Genomic DNA, 16,413 nt, shown 5'->3' on the forward strand with positions numbered 1-16,413 from the left:
AATTTGCATATTTGTATTTTGGGGGCACTTGTTTCTCAAAAACTGCAAGTCTGATAGCTTTGAAATTTGGTATACAGATTCCAAGGGATTATTTTAATATATCATATGTTAAAATTATGGTGAAATCTGCAATTTTATTTTTTGGGGGCAATTTTTGCCATTTTCGGTGAAAAAATTTCATTCTCAAAAAACTACTCGTCAGATAGCTTTGGTTGACATGTTCTTAGAGATGATCCAATATGATATATTCAAATTATGACGAAATCTTCAATTGTGTATTTTTGCAGCTATTTTTGCCACTTTTTTCTGGCCACTGAAATGAGCTATCAAAGATTTTCCACCTTCTTCATCAACATGTGTCAAAAATAGTTATTATATTACCATGCACTGCCCGTCGCATTTTGATTGGTCGAGCTGAACCACGTGACTGACCACAAATACATAGTAATGGTTTGTTTACATGCCCGTGAATATGAATAATAAGATTAACAACTCAAAGTATCGTAACTTAATAGCTCAAAAGTAAATCATAATCAATCACAAAATAAAATGGAGCACTTGTTGGCCAAGTTGAGATACTTTTTTTCTGAAAACATCTCCGGATTTGTCAATTTTTTACAGCGCGTGGGACAGTGCGTCGCGTATTGCTCAGTTCTGGGGCCTAGTTGTTGTTCCCTTGGGAAATTTCGCAGATTTTGACGGTTTTCTTGGATTCGTTGATAATATAATGGTAATAACAGACTCCGCTCTGACTATTAACGTTTATTTATGGGCAAGCCTCGCCCGTTAATTTTTGGCTTTCCTCTTACCTTGCCCATAAATAAACGTAAATGGTCAGCGCGTCGCCCGTTATTTCTATATTCTTTACATAGACACAGCGGAGCTATATCGGCCGCTAGGTCGCTTGTTCATCTATCACACAGCATTACCTTTTGGTGGAGAATAAAGTCAATATCACGCTCAGTAGTTTGCATTCTTCTTCAACAGGCAGTTTGAGTAAAACTACATATATGTAAGCAAGTATAGACGATCATATACCGTAAAATTATCACTTCATGATCCAGGGTTGATGATTTGCCATGGATCACATAGTATGTGAGCGACACACAGGCCTAAAGTCATTTGTGTGAAGTTAAATTGCCCCTAAGATCCCCAATAAAGATGCAAAAATGAAGTTCAGTATTCGCATATGAGATGCATGCTCGCATCAAGCTCAGAACCGTCGCCCCTCCTTTGTGAGCACACCACAAATTCATCGTGATAAACTGTGATAAACTAAAAGTATTCATACGTTTTCCAATCATTTACGTGTCTGCACGCAATGCATTAGATGATCGGGACTTAGTAGGAAGGGCGGTTTTGGTTACATTAGGCACAGACTTTTTAAAATGTATCTAGTGCAAGCCCAACCAGACATGGCCCCGATCTTAAAGTTGAAATACACTTCGTGCTTGCCTTAGATGTACAAAATGTATTTTGATCAGCGCATGCGTAGAACAAATGAGTTTCTCTTTCGATCGGAGCGCCATCACGCAATACGTAATACCTGTCTGGTCGCTGGCGTAAGCTGAAGGTCACGTTAAGGTCATCGTTGCAGGCTAGCTCCACGCACATTCATTCACCTCGATATACGAGAGTGAAAGGTGAGTTTATGTAGGTATATATACCACATTTGCATTGCCTATCTGTTATTGTTGCCTGTTTGTCAAACTTTAAGCTAACTGCATGTAGCCTACTGTCTCTTGTCAGCCATGTTGACCTTCACCTCATTTGTACCTTCTATCTTATATAGTACGCCCATGCATCTATATAAACAACAGCCTTGCGTCATGGCGTGTGGTACCAACTTGTTGCATCAACAAGCTAATTTGCAGTCTCTCCGTCATCCAAATACGTTAATGTAAGCTTGTCGTGCTATAAATTTTACCTCTTACCGTATATGCTGTTACGCCCGTAGTTTTTTACGCCATTATGGTTCAGGTATTGGTTCCAAAGCGATTGTGTGCTGTTCCATTAACAAACCACTTGCCCATGTCAGCCTAAAGTAACATTTAAATATGTACAGTGAAGGCTTATAATTATCTAACGAATTTGTACGTGCAGTGTACTTGTACTGCCAGTTTTCATTACAATTTGCCGGGGAAGGATGACGTTCCTTTGTTTTCGCATCAAAGCCTATACACAACGGAGGCATATATCTTTTAAAAGAAAATGAATATCCTGCTGCCCTGATCAACACACCAACTATAAATTGCAAACATTTGGCAACAGCAGACTAATAAATGTGTACAGGAGGAAAATAGGCTAACGTGGATTAAACAGAGAGAAGAACTTTTATATATTACAAAAACTTGAAACACTGATATACAGCAGTCTCTCCCTAGGGACTCCCTAACAATATGTATATGAGTGTAAGAGACAACAGCATATCGAAAAAAGAGACTGAAATAATTGACTGAACCACTGATGCCACATATTCCACCACGGCGGAGCGGTTTATATAATATGTATATATATATATATATATATATATATATATATATATATATATATATATATATATATATATATATATATATATATATATATATATATATATATATATATATTTATATATATATTCGCATGAAACAGCCTGAAGAGTGACAAATATATATATATGTATATATATTTTTTTACTTGTATGTTTGATATTTATTCATGATATTGTATGTTTGTTTGGTTTTTTGTTTGTTTATGTTTGTCTGTATTTTTAAGGGCCCAAGCCTACTGGCTGGGCCCCTATTGGTTTTACTGGAGTTCAATATTCTTCTTCTTCCTCATCTTCTTCTTCTACTGTCCCTTTTTTTGTCACTCTTGATCTCAGAAACCGCATGACAGAAACTTCTCAAACTTGCAGTGCTAATAGCTACTTACGGGTTCTCGTGCAAATTGTCCTAAAATTATGATTGGTCATGTGACCTGGCGGCCATATTGGATTTTCCAAAAAACTAAAAATGCCTTTTCTTCCTGACCTAAGGGCAAGTCAGTTTGAAATTTTTTATATGGCAAGCATGACCTAAGGTCTTAAGAATTGGCAAATAAAATTGCGTGCGGTCACGTGACCTTGGCCGCCATATTGGATTTTCGAAAAATACCAATTTAATCTTTAAAAATCTTCTTCTCCAGAACCAACACACCGATTGAGCTGAAATTTTGCTCATGTCATCCCTATAGTCATCTCTTTCAAGTTTGCGAACGGCGTTTTGATCGATCCCGTGGTTTGGCCGCCATATTGGATTTTGAGAAAATCGTGATTTAGTCTTTAAAAATCTTCTTCTCCAGAACCAACACACCGATTCGACTGAAATTTAACATGTGACATCTTAAGTGTGATCTCTTTCAAGTTTGCGAAAAACATTTGGATCGGTCACGTGATTTGGCCGCCATATTGGATTTTTGAAAAATACCAATTTAATCTTCAAAAATCTTCTTCTCCAAAACTAAAACACCAATTCAGCTGAAATTTTACTCATGTCATCCTTATAGCAACATCTTTCAAGTTTGCGAAAGACATTTGGATCGGTCACGTGATTTGGCCGCCATATTGGATTTTCGAAAAATACCAATTTAATCTTCAAAAATCTTCTTCTCCAAAACTAAAACACCGATTGAGCTGAAATTTTACTCATGTCATCCTTTGAGTGACCCCTTTGAACTTTGCAAAAGACATTTGGATCGGTCAGTTGATTTGGCCGCCATATTGGATTTGCGAAAAATACCAATTGAATCTTCAAAAATCTTCTTCTCCAAAACTAAACCACGGATTGAGCTGAATTTTACTCACGTCATCCTTAGGGTGATCTCTTTCATGCTTGCAAAAGACATTTGGATCTGTCGTATGGTTTTGCCGCCAAATTGGATTTTGCATAAAACTTACGTTTACTAGTAAAACCAACAGTAACTATGAAATCATTTTCAATATCCTTCTTAACAAAAAGCAAAAGACTTTACCGAGCTAAAATTTTGCACACATTATGATCAGTGGAAGAACTTCAAAACAATGTTAACCGCTTGGGCCCCGCCAACGCTGCTTGCAGCTTTAATTGTTTATTATTATTCATGTATTTGTATGCTTGTTTGTATGTTTGTATATTTGTTGTTTATTTGTTTGTTTTTTTGCTTGTTTGTTTGTTTTTCCTGGCTGCCCTGTGGTGTTACAAGATGTTCAGTGGCTCATGTGTACATCTCGAGTGTAGATTTCATATCTGTGGGGTTCTCGGGCATGGCACTGAACTGAGGTATTAAATCAGGAGATAATTGTCCGGTAATTTAAGGACAATATGTAACTAAAAATACGGGCATTACTTTGGCGTGATGGAGGGCGCTCGCTGTATTTTTTCTGACCTATGGTCAGCCGGGGTCATGCTTCTTACTGTATAGAGTGTGACCCCAGTTGACGTCAGTTAAGAATTATAGCCAGCAGTTTTGCAACAGTAACGCTGCATATTGACAAATATTTAAAGCAATTACCAATGCTTCATTGTAGTCTCATGTAAACTTAGCCCTGCGTACGATGCTGTGCGTTAACGGCATTCTACGGCCCCTGCGGTTGGAGCACAGGCGCTCCTTAGCTGGGTAGTCTACTAAGTAGATCGATTTTCGGATCGATCTATTGATCCAGTAGTCGATATGCCCGCCACTGCAACCTAAATACTTATAGATACAGCGGAGGTATATGTAGGTCAGTATTTAGGTCGCAGTGGCGGGCATATCGACTACGGGATCAATAGATCGATCCGAAAATCGATCTACTTAGCAGACTACCCAGCTAAGGAGTGCCTGTGATTGACCCATCGTTGACAACTGTATTTTCAGAAAAATACTGTCTGCCTCGGGGCAGTGAAGTTCAGCAACTCCTTGAGGGATTTAATGGCAAAATACAAAGATGATGGTTAACAGGACTGCTCTGTTAGCACTGCTGTGTGTTTTCTTATCAAACATTATGCATTATGCAAAGTCTGCCAAGGATGGTGACATGTATAGCGATTTATTGGCAGAAAATCGTAATCACAGAGGTAAGCAAGACATTATCAGCATTTACTTTAAAAGAATTTTACAAAGAAGTCACAAGAAGATATGATATTGATAATTGAATTATTGCAGTATGCAGTAGGCTATTCGTGATTTCCATTTGTTCTTGAGGATTTGCAAAGCATTAGCATAAAATTCAGTATTCATCCAAGCGCAAAAACAATTATTAGAACAACAATTAATGCGATGTTGTTGGTCAATGTTCTTTAATCATACATTTAAAAATCGAAATGTACTGCATGTGATTACAGCTAGAATTGATCCAAGGCTGACAGTAAAATTCATACGCTGTATATACTTTACACTTATGACTCTCGAAGATTAAATTTTAGACTGTACTAATGGAGTGTTCAGTTATTATGGCCGGGGGTGTGCCGGCAAATTCTTCCTGCGCGTCAGTCAAAATGAGTGAACCCCCCAACCCATTGTACCAAAAAATTGATGACCCCCCTTTTAAGATGACAACAATTTCATGACCCCCCCCCCCCCCACATTGCTTGAGTAAAGCTGCACACACAAACATCTCGGGGGCGGGGTATGGGGCGATAGAATCCAAAAAAGAAAACATTCTGGGATTTTTTCAAATGACCATCCTTACAAACTCACAAGGTGTTAATATTAAAATTTCCCCTTCTGACTTGCTATAATTTTGAAATTAGCCCCAAAAGGGATTGGACAGAAATGACAGGTGGATCGCAATAGTTTTGCACAAGCGTGTGTGTACAAAATTTTGATATTTGGATTTAATCGATAATCAGCTGTTGATCATGTTGATTCCCTATACAAGTTAGTGTATGAGAAAACTATGTAATACTTTTTCAATACAAAACTATATCTATATATTTATAGATATTTGATAATTGATATAAATGTACCTAATTAGAATAGGGTTGTTACAACTGGTATGTGGACAAAAAATTGACTATAGAATTTCACCAAAAATATTCATCCTCTATACATTGGAGTCTATGATAAAATTGTGAATAATTTTTTTTTCAAATGAAAAACTTGCTATACTTGTACATATACAGCCGTTGAATAATTAACTTAATTGTACTTGATTAGAATATATTGGTTAAATGTGCATATTATGTGTACAAGAAATCAGATTTTGGAATTTCACTGAAAATGTTCATCCACTATACATGGGAGTCTATGATAAAATTGTGAGTAATTTTTTTCAAATGAAAAACTTGCTATACTTGTGCATATACAGACGTTGAATAATTAACCTTATTGTACTTGATTAGAATATATTGGTTAAATGTGCATATTATGTGTACAAGAAATCAGATTTTGGAATTTCACTGAAAATGTTCATCCACTATACATGGCAGTCTATGAGGAAACTATGAATAACTTTTTTTTCCAATACAAAAATAGGTAAACCTGTGTATATATGTACTCTCGATTATTAATATTAATGTACTTGATTATACTAGGGTGGTGACAAATGAATGTGTTCGCCAGAAATTGGATTATGGAATTTCACTGAAATGTAGATTTACTGTACATGGGAGTCTATGAAGAAACTATGAATAATTGTTTTCCAATAAAAAACTACCTAAATCTGTATATTTATGGACGTTTGATAATTCATTTTAAAGTACTTACTTAGACTAGGATGGTTAAAGGTTGATATGTGTTCAAGAAATTTCATTTTGGAATTTCACCGAAATGTTGATTTACTATACATTGGAGTCTATGAGAAAAACTATGAATAATTTTTTTACAATGCTAAACTAAATAAATTTGTGCTTTTATAGGTGTTTGATAAGTGATACAAATGTACTTGATTCAAGTAGGGTGTTTGAAAGCTCAGATGTTGATAACAATTATAATATTGGAATTTCACCTAAAAGTATTAACTTTTCATGGTACTAGTAGTCTACATGTAACTGTTAAATAATTTCCCTGACAAAACTTGCTATATTTCTAATAAGTAAGTGATAGAAATTGTTCATTGCCCTCAGTGAGCTCGATTTACAATAAGACAAGCCTCAGAGTTGCCAAGTCAAGATGTTCATGTGATAGATAATTATACTTTTGTTCAGATTTACAGTTAAATGACTTCAGAGAATGAAATCATGCAACAAACCATTTTTATCTCCCAGAATATTTCTTAACACTGAAACTGCGTTTTGAAGGGACGGATTCTTATGAAAATAAGGTGACCCCCCTCTGAGCTGTTTGAAAAATACATGACCCCCCCCTTTTCAGTTTTCAAATTTTAGGTGACCCCCTGGATTTTGCCGGCCCATCCCCGGCCATAATAACTGAACGCTCCCTAAAGTAGGATAATCTCTCAGTGTATTTAATCTCAATAAAGCTCACGACCCTGTTATCTTATCAGCACCTGAAATTGACCACACGCGGAGTTTTATGATATATTGTGTCACTGTAAATAAAGAAGTTAAATCGCAAATTCATGTTATTATCAGGTTTTATTAAAAGGTCATATGAGGCACATATGAAAGGCAATAGATACAGTGTGTTGTCAATAGTGTTATCTCTTTCCGTTTGAACAATAACAATCAACCGATGAGACAAGAGTGTGTTTGTTTAATAATTCCTTGCAAAGGAATTAATGGATCATTTCTGTCCTGCTGTGCATTGTAGTGCGTCGTGGCAGCATAAGTGCCTGTGGAGGAACTTTCACCAACTCTTCAGGTACTTTCACTTCTCCAAATTATCCCGACGACTACCCAAGCGATGTGAACTGCACTTACTACATTCATGGGAATGGGTTGCCAGATAGTCACATACAGGTACGAGGTTGATTATTACCTCAACACTGGCATGCTTGATCAAGTTACCCTAAAGTTTACAATAACAATCATGTGTTAATGTTATTGACAAAATGCCTTGCAGCCATTAAATGAAGAGTGTAAATGAACATTTAAGAGTGACAACCTAACATTTGTTTGTTCATACAAGTTGATTAGGTGACTATTTGTAAATGAATAATGGTATCCTGGGAATGGTAAACAATTCTAAACTAAGAAAGTGAATTCTTTTTTACTTTAATGTTTGCTTGGTATATTCGTAACAGCATTTAGAGACAACTTTGTTAAAACCAAAATCGTTTGAATGTTTGATATGCAAATGAACAATGAAACTGTGAAATAATGGCAAAAATTAAATACTCAAAACTTACTGGCCCTTAGGGCTTTAAAATCTTATAGATGTATTTCTATTTTGTTGTAAATCTCAACTGTCTCCCTACCATGTTGATGACTAGTATAAAAAGGGGAACTTTAAATCTTAAAAATCGTCAGACATTCTACATCAAATTCTATGACTTTCAAACAAGTTCGATGAGATGTTCTCTGTAGCATTACATCATGAAAACAGTTAAAACTAGTCAAAAGTCTACATTCAAGCGGTACTCATGTTTGCATACGGCTAGTTTTCAATCGGGTTCGAACCCACAACATACGGCATCAGTCGCCTAGCGGAGAGGCCACAGACAGAACCGCTCGGCTAAATCTCCACTCCCAAAAAAGAATGGTTCAATAGCCGGCTACGTTGTTACATATTTCTGACTGAGACCGCTCCACACGTTGTAGAGTTCGTGAAGCACTCACGCACGCATGCTCACTATCATACATCGCACATACAAACTTTAGCGAAGCAAAGAAACGAATTTCATCGCTTTAACTGGGCGAACGATAACCTCGGGGACAATTCTGTCCACCAGCAGAGTTACCAACCCAGGATAGAAAATACGGCTAGTTTTCAATCGGGTTCGAACCCACAACATACGGCATCAGTCGCCTAGCGGAGAGGCCTGTCGGTATTTGCTAGCGATTTGCTTAATCTACAAGTTTGCTTGAACATAGCTAGTGGACAGTTACTACCTTACAGTTTCTTCTTTAGCAATAATAATATGTGGCAAAGGGAAGCTACAATCGAATGGTAACGATTCTCTTTCTTTATTTAATTGTTTTGGGTGAAAATACATCCAAATATAACGTGAGTAAATATTCTATGACAAGTTCTGGTGAGGAATTGTTGACAAAAATTGAGCAAAATGTCTGTTCATTGTAGAAAAAAAAACATTTCGCAAGGGTACTTCGGGACTGCCTAATTCAAAAGATTGGGTTGACCCCTTTTGAGTCTATTTTTGTTGTTAGGCGGAAACGGAGCCTAGACTCTTCAGAATCTAAATCGACTTTGATTAAGCCGTTTTGATTATGGGTGTACGTCAAACGTTGAGCTTGGCCGAAGAGAACTTTGTTTGAAATCAACAAACCTCAGACAAAATATCCTTTACATACATGCACAACCAAGTTTCCATTTTCTTTGGAACAGATTGTCATTGATGCTTCTTTGAATTGTATTTCAGCTCACATTTATTGAATTCTCCCTGTCAAACACCGATGAGGTAATGGTATATGATGGCAATGACACATTTGAAAGCACAGTCATTGGTCCATTTGGTAATGTATCACAATACCAGCTTCCAATTATTCGTTCAACTGGCAGTAGCTTGACTGTCCAATTTCAATCCACTAGATCCATGTTATTTTCAAGCGGTCTTGGGTTTTACGCAGAGTATAAAACCGTACTATCCACATCAGATTGCGGTGGCATATTTACAACAATAACGGGGATCATCGCTTCACCATATTACCCTCATTCATACCCTAGTAATATGACCTGCTACTATTTCATTATTGCTCCAGACGGTGCACGTATTATGGTAAGTTTGCCGTAGCATGTTATCAATTGCAGGAATCACGTTGTAACACATATCTGTAGCAGAAACCACAACATTAAACAAGTAAAAATACAACTACTATTGCAATGAATTCAAAAGTGAATGTAATTTCTATACCTCTTTTAAAAAGCATCTTACCCTTTCAAGTTATACAAATGTGCTAGTCGAAGCCTACACGTCTTTTAAGGTTCTAAGACAAGAAATGGATCTTTTTAAACTAAAAATTCTCTAGTGTTTAATGAACTCAGAACCAGCGTAAATTACATATTTTCGGAAAGCCTAGATATAGGGGAACATTTTGGTAACCATATAGTGTTACCATAGTTTACATAACTATCACGTGACACGTAATTTGCATAAATACTGTTAGATGTGTGGCTGAAATTTGTGTGAGTGCAAGCTGTTTTAAGGATCTTCAAAAGTGTGTCTCAGAATTTTTAAACCTTCTTAAACAATTTTTATGCCAGAAAGACTTCCAGAGCGGTTAATTTAACCGTAATTGATTTCTTTAAAATTGTGCTCCAAACAAATAAGCAAGATATAAAAAATCTGAGACACACTTTGGAAGAGCGTTGTGATAGCTAGATTCCCAGCAAGTTTGAGTCAGATATTTTGAAGTATTGAGACAAAACATAGGGAAAACCGCTTTTTGAAAGGTTATGCAAATTACCTGCCACGTGATAGTTATGTAAACAATGGTGACACTGTGATTACTAAAATGTCCCCCTATATCTAAGCTTTTTAACTCGCTGATCCAATTGCTTCGGTTCTTAGGATATGTATACCTTGACATGGTCCTATACTCTGATGAGTTGTTTAAATGAACGTAAGCTTTGCACTTGTCACTTTCGTGAGTTTTTGTCTCATTTTAAAAGGGAGATATTCGCTTAAAGATCCATTAACTGTAACTTTGGTCATTTTTTAGATTTTGTTTGTTCTGTGTATCATCTGCAGTTTCTGGTTTGAGTCCCTAAACCATGGAGAAATTCCTAATATTTAGCTCATAAATATACCCTATATGAGTATAATCTGCATTGTTATTGTTTAAATTTTGTATTCAGGTCCGGACTAGAATACATTTATCAACAATAACAATGGTCATTTCACATACACAGGCTGTGTTGGGAAGCAGGACACCGGGCATAGGTCATGATGATCGGATTATAGTAAAATTCTGTAGTTGATACATTGAAACAGAGTAGTGAAAAATTAGTACAAAGTTACAGCTAATGTCCCTTTAAGGTAGAACGCACCTCGGGGACAGTAATTCAAGCCTTCAAATTTTATCAATTTTCTTCTGACCTACCACTTGTGGGGGCTCATTTTGAAGCTCTTGGCGAAAGAAAAGTTTTCACCGTCTTAGTTTTTCGAAAATCGAAAATTTTATTTTTTCTCATAGAATTAACACAGGGATGGCGGCCATTTTGGATTTCAAATCTCGAGAAATCGCAAGTTATTTGTCTCTCTAGTACAAAAGTTTGCACGGTGACCCCTAATTTTTATTCTTGATTTGGTAAGAGAATGGTTGAAAGTTTCACTGAGGAAAGTTTGAGCAAAAGTTTAAGTCTTTCACTTTCGAGGTGCATATTACCTTAAGGCATTTTCTGGCTTTGAAATTTGGTCATAGCATATTTAGTTTCCAAAGTTTCCAATGTGAATTTTACATTTAGTTTCACATCTGAGAGGCCTTAAGCTTCCTTTCTCCTTCTTCTCTGCAGATATTCGATACAAGTGCTGCAGTTCCGTAAGGTCCTCATGAACAGTTGATGCTTATTTGCATGTTGCTGTTGTCTGTAACCCTTGTGTGATGAAATTTACCGACATGAATGTGTGTAATTCTTTTACTTTACAGTTGCAGTTTCACAAATTTACCTTGGATTACAGTGCCATTGTAAACATCTATGATGGATTTACTGCCAATGATAACCATTTAATACGCAGTACCTCAGGAATTTACATTGATGATGTGATTACATCTGACCACTACGCTATGCTGTTGCACTTTGAGTCTGGTTACCATTCTTCAGGGTCTGGATTTTTTGCAAAGTACAGCCGAGACACATGTGGAGGTACATACTCTACCGGCATCAATGGGGGATATATAATGTCGCCCTTCTATCCCAATTATTACCACCTCTTTGTAGACATCGAAGATTGCAATTACATCATTTCTGTTTCTGATGGAAATACTCTTCAAGTAAGTGCAGACCAGACTCTTTAGTTTTTCTACTCATACAGATTTACTATTTACGTAAACTGATTAAGTTTGTCGAATCTTAAAGTGAAATGAACCTCGGGGACAGATATTTGGACTCACAAACTTAGACAACACTTGTTGTAACCCAAGAGTTCTATTCTTGATTTCAAAAAGCAATTGTTTAATAATAATAATAATAATAATAATAATAATAATAATAATAATAATAATAATAATAACAACAACAACAATGGGTATATAGCGCTCATATCCACAAGTACTTGTGCTGAAGGCACTTTACAATTATTATTACCCCTGGTCACTAGACCTAATTTGATACCACTCAACTCCCTGGGAAGAAAACAACAGCTCACATGTGCAGCCAATCAGCGCAGCACCACAGGCCAACTGGAAATTAATAGTCAAAAATATGATATTTTTTCATAATTATTAAAAATAATTAATCGTAATTCTAAAATATTGATTATCACATAACCGAGTTCGTATTTCATCCGGGTTGCACTTCCTTTATGAGGAGAACTCGATAAAAACTCTGTATGTGTATGAGTTATGTATGACATAAGCGGCCTTGTGAAACTATCGCTTTCCAAATGTTGTGAAAGTCCGAAAATGCACTTACCTTGTGAAACTATCGCTCTCCAAATGTTGTGAAAAGTCCGAAAATGCAGTTTCACAAGGCGACAATTACGAAAGGCCAAACAATGCAGATTTGATGGCCAGGTTATCGACCACCAGCAATGCAGAATAGATACAGCGATTTAAACGGTAGGGGCGAGTAAAATAGACAATTTTCAAAGCCGTGTAGAGAGGATTTTCTGTGTAAGCTGGCCACCTTCCCTTTTTATATACTCCTTGCATATAGGACGGCCTGGCCGGGCGTGCGTGCCGGCCGGCAGCTTATGTCATACATAATTCATACACATACAGCGTTTTTATCGAGTTCTCCTCATAAAGGAAGCGCAACCCGGATGAAATACGAACTCGGTATTGTGATATCAATATTTCATAATTACGATTTATTATTTTGAATAATTATGAAAAAATATCATATTTTTGACTATGAAGTTCCAGTTGGCCTGTGCAGCACTGCTGAACGCACACATTACATTCGCTGTCCTACCAGGTAAGCATCACTCCTGAGAGGGGAGAAGCAATGAGGAATAAAGTGTCTCGCTCAAGGACACAACACCATAGCCATGCCGGGGCTCGAACTCACCGTCCTGTCATCGTGCGTCCACTGCTCTAGCAACTGGGCCATGACTCCTCCTCAAAATTTCTTTATTATCATTCAAAAGTTCAAGACTTTCAAAGGTTGAGCCATGTACAACCTTAACGTTTCTTGGTGTGGAAGGAAACGATGCTAATTGATGAGCGGATAAGTACTGACTTAATCCGCCCCCCTGGACTGGCAGTTCAACACCTCTATAAACACAATGGCTACATGTATGTTGACAAGTGACCTTGTATTTCAACACACCGCCATGAGTGAAGAGCAAGGCACGACTGTTCACAACCTTTGAAAGACACTGTGGTTAAAACTTGTAATACCTGCTATCTATTTGAAATTTAAGTCATTCCTAATAATTGAACAAGCTGTAACACCATTTTGCTAGCTGAGTTACACAGCAGATACAGTGTAAAACCCCTGACCAACAGTATCATTGCAAAATGGCTAGGTCATGACATACAGTGACCGATCGTTATCTTGCACTTACCAGTTTTTCCCACCTTTAATATCTTTTTCCCTGCAGGTAGAGTTTATTGACTTCGGCCTGGAGCCATGCTGTGCTTATTTGAGTATTTATGATGGAAGTAGCAATGAATCTCCACTGATTGGTCAATACACAGGTTACACCCTGCCATCAAAGATAGCATCTACAGGAACTAATCTCTTCCTGTACTACTACGGTGCTTCATATTCATTAAGCCGTGGTTTTTATCTTGCCTACCACAATGGCACTGTGGATGCATATGGTCCATTTTCAGGTGAGTGGAAAAACAGAAAATCTTCAAAATTTTTAATCAAATGTGTTTTAATATCAAATAGTTATTTATTGGAGTGATTCCAAAATTACTGGAAGTAAACCAGCTAGTTATAAACAAAACCTACAATCTTTTTCTACTCGACACTTTATCATTGTTATGTAGTAGCAGCGAGTGGTCAATTTTTAAGGTGCAAATTAGTGTTCAAAGGCGCCATTTTGTGTTCGGTCCACATGTAGGCATAGACCAGAAAGTGGGCCTGTGCTATTGCTCTTTTCATTTGTTTGCGTATGTGTATTGAGGTGGCTGTAATTGTGTACATGACAACATCATTTTCCCACTCTTACCTGAAAATGTTCACAGTGCAAACTAATGAAATTTTGTAATGCAGCAAATGATGCCTATAATATTACAAAGTAATTTCTCAGCAATATAGTGATTGACTTGCTGATAGATTACACATGAAATTTACAGAGGCATTGGGGCATGTGTTCGACAAAGTTATGAATGTTTGCTAAAGGTTAGTTGCTGTTGTCAATGTCTCCTCTGCTTGTACCATGTACATGTCATATCAGGTGTGTTTTGTTAAGAGGGTGGTACTCTGGTAAAATTTAGCTGGGTACCACAGTCATGTTACCATGGTTTCTTTTCTTAGAGTACCATTACAGTCCTATTAGGGAACATCATAAATGCTTTGAGGGTTCTCAAATCATTAACCCATTTGGCTAAAAACCTTATAAAAACACAGAGATCTTTTTCTGATAGGTGCAAAATCAAGTGTCTATTTTGTATATTTTGCTATCAGTCCACTGCATCTCCACAATTGCACTTTGTTTTGTTTTTCAGTTTGTGGTGACAACATTGCGTATGGTTTAAATGGCTTTATCTCCTCACACTCCTCATATCCCTCTAACTATCCATCGAATCGAAACTGCTCCATTACAATATTGATGGCTGGTGTGTATAATTATGTGGCCTTCAGAATTTTGGACCTTGACATGGCAAATACCGCTTATTCAAGTAAGCCACACTTCGTATGCATGATTAAGCCAAATTTTGTTCAGCTGGCATACATTGCCATCATACCTCGTTCAAGAGAATAACAAAGCCATTATTACAGTGTACAGAAATCCAACTATTTTATCTGTACCTATGTGTTTATGTATCACATAACTGTAAACAATATCAAAAAGGCTACTTGATACAGACAGAAATTCTGCTTGTACAAATTAGGCAAAACTAGCTCTGTCTTGGGTTGTAAATGAGAGTTTACGATTGGCACCCTGTGTTCAAGATTTAGATACAATGTAACATTACCATGCACTGACAAGTATTGTTTATTCCAATTTCCCCAGACACATTGTCTGCAGGGGACATACAATTTTACTTGATATTGCAGAGGTCATAAAAATGTCTTGCCTCAATAAATTAATTATCGGGTAAAGGTTTTAATGAATGGAAGTGGTATCTTATGTCTCAATTTTTAACACAGAGTACCAATCGTAAGCTCTCATTTACAACCCTTGGCAGGGTCTGTTTTTTCTTTATACAAACGTAATTTCTGTCTGTATCAAGTAGGCTTGATCAACACTAAAGTCGCCAAGGGTGTATGTATGTATGTATGTATGTATGTATGTATGTATGTATGTATGTATGTATGTATGGATAGATGGATTTATGGATGTATGTATGTATGTATGTATGTATGTATGGATAGATGGATTTATGGATGTATGTATGCATTGATGTATGGATGTATGTATGTTGTGGTTTCAGGATGATTATGGTAAATTTATAATTTATGAGCCCTTTCATACAAAAGTAGTCCTCAAGAGATAGATTTAACAAGACCACAAGGCTCAGATGTTCAATCGTCAAGAGGTTTTCAGGCCAATTGAAACATTACAGATATTGTACAGAATACAATACTGATGATCCTGTATGGTTGAATTCTTAATCTAATTTGATGGCGACTTTATGCAATCCTCAATGTCATAGCTGATTGTACCATTTTAGTATTCTGTATCACACAGCAGTTTCCTGAAAATATTTCGGCAACAAAAGATCTCACAAATCTTGTGCTGTACAGAAAATGGGAAATGTTGATGAGTTTTTATTTTATTACTTTTGTCAGACTGTAGCGAGAGTGAAACCGTTGATGCAATACGAGTCTATGATATGTATGGTTTGGTGGCCTCTGTCTGTTCTAATGATGGTTATCCGCATTACTCGACATTTGGAAATATGACAGTGACATTTACAACCTACGAGCATACAGGACACCACAGTGGATTCAAGGCATATTTTACAGTTTATAAATCCAGGCAGGGTGAGTATCATCTCTAGGGAAATCTATAAATGTACAGTGTGGGGGAGGTACTGGAGGAATCGCGATTGAAATCTTATATTTTTTGAA

The 16,413-nt window shown here is 36.8% G+C and overlaps 1 protein-coding gene across 6 annotated transcripts in view; it reads left to right on the plus strand.

Moving 5' to 3' along the window:
• Window positions 1–1,502: 1,502 nt before the first annotated feature.
• The window catches only part of LOC139149220 (CUB domain-containing protein 2-like), a 31,569-nt gene continuing 16,658 nt past the window's right edge, over window positions 1,503–16,413 (plus strand). For 2 of the 6 annotated variants that reach the window (XM_070720813.1, XM_070720811.1), the window contains exons 1-8: window positions 1,503–1,653; window positions 4,858–5,057; window positions 7,693–7,841; window positions 9,422–9,778; window positions 11,649–11,993; window positions 13,766–14,000; window positions 14,844–15,017; window positions 16,132–16,326. In XM_070720813.1, coding sequence (XP_070576914.1) covers window positions 4,928–5,057; window positions 7,693–7,841; window positions 9,422–9,778; window positions 11,649–11,993; window positions 13,766–14,000; window positions 14,844–15,017; window positions 16,132–16,326 — 1,585 coding nt within the window. In that variant the 5' untranslated portion in view covers window positions 1,503–1,653; window positions 4,858–4,927. Of the gene's footprint in view, window positions 1,654–1,792; window positions 1,901–4,857; window positions 5,058–7,692; window positions 7,842–9,421; window positions 9,779–11,648; window positions 11,994–13,765; window positions 14,001–14,843; window positions 15,018–16,131; window positions 16,327–16,413 lie in introns of those variants that run through there. The other 4 variants (XM_070720812.1, XM_070720810.1, XM_070720814.1 and 1 more) reach the window with 4 other exon arrangements.

This window comes from Ptychodera flava, chromosome 14, assembly GCF_041260155.1.
Source record: "Ptychodera flava strain L36383 chromosome 14, AS_Pfla_20210202, whole genome shotgun sequence".
NCBI classification, from domain to species: Eukaryota; Metazoa; Hemichordata; class Enteropneusta; family Ptychoderidae; genus Ptychodera; species Ptychodera flava.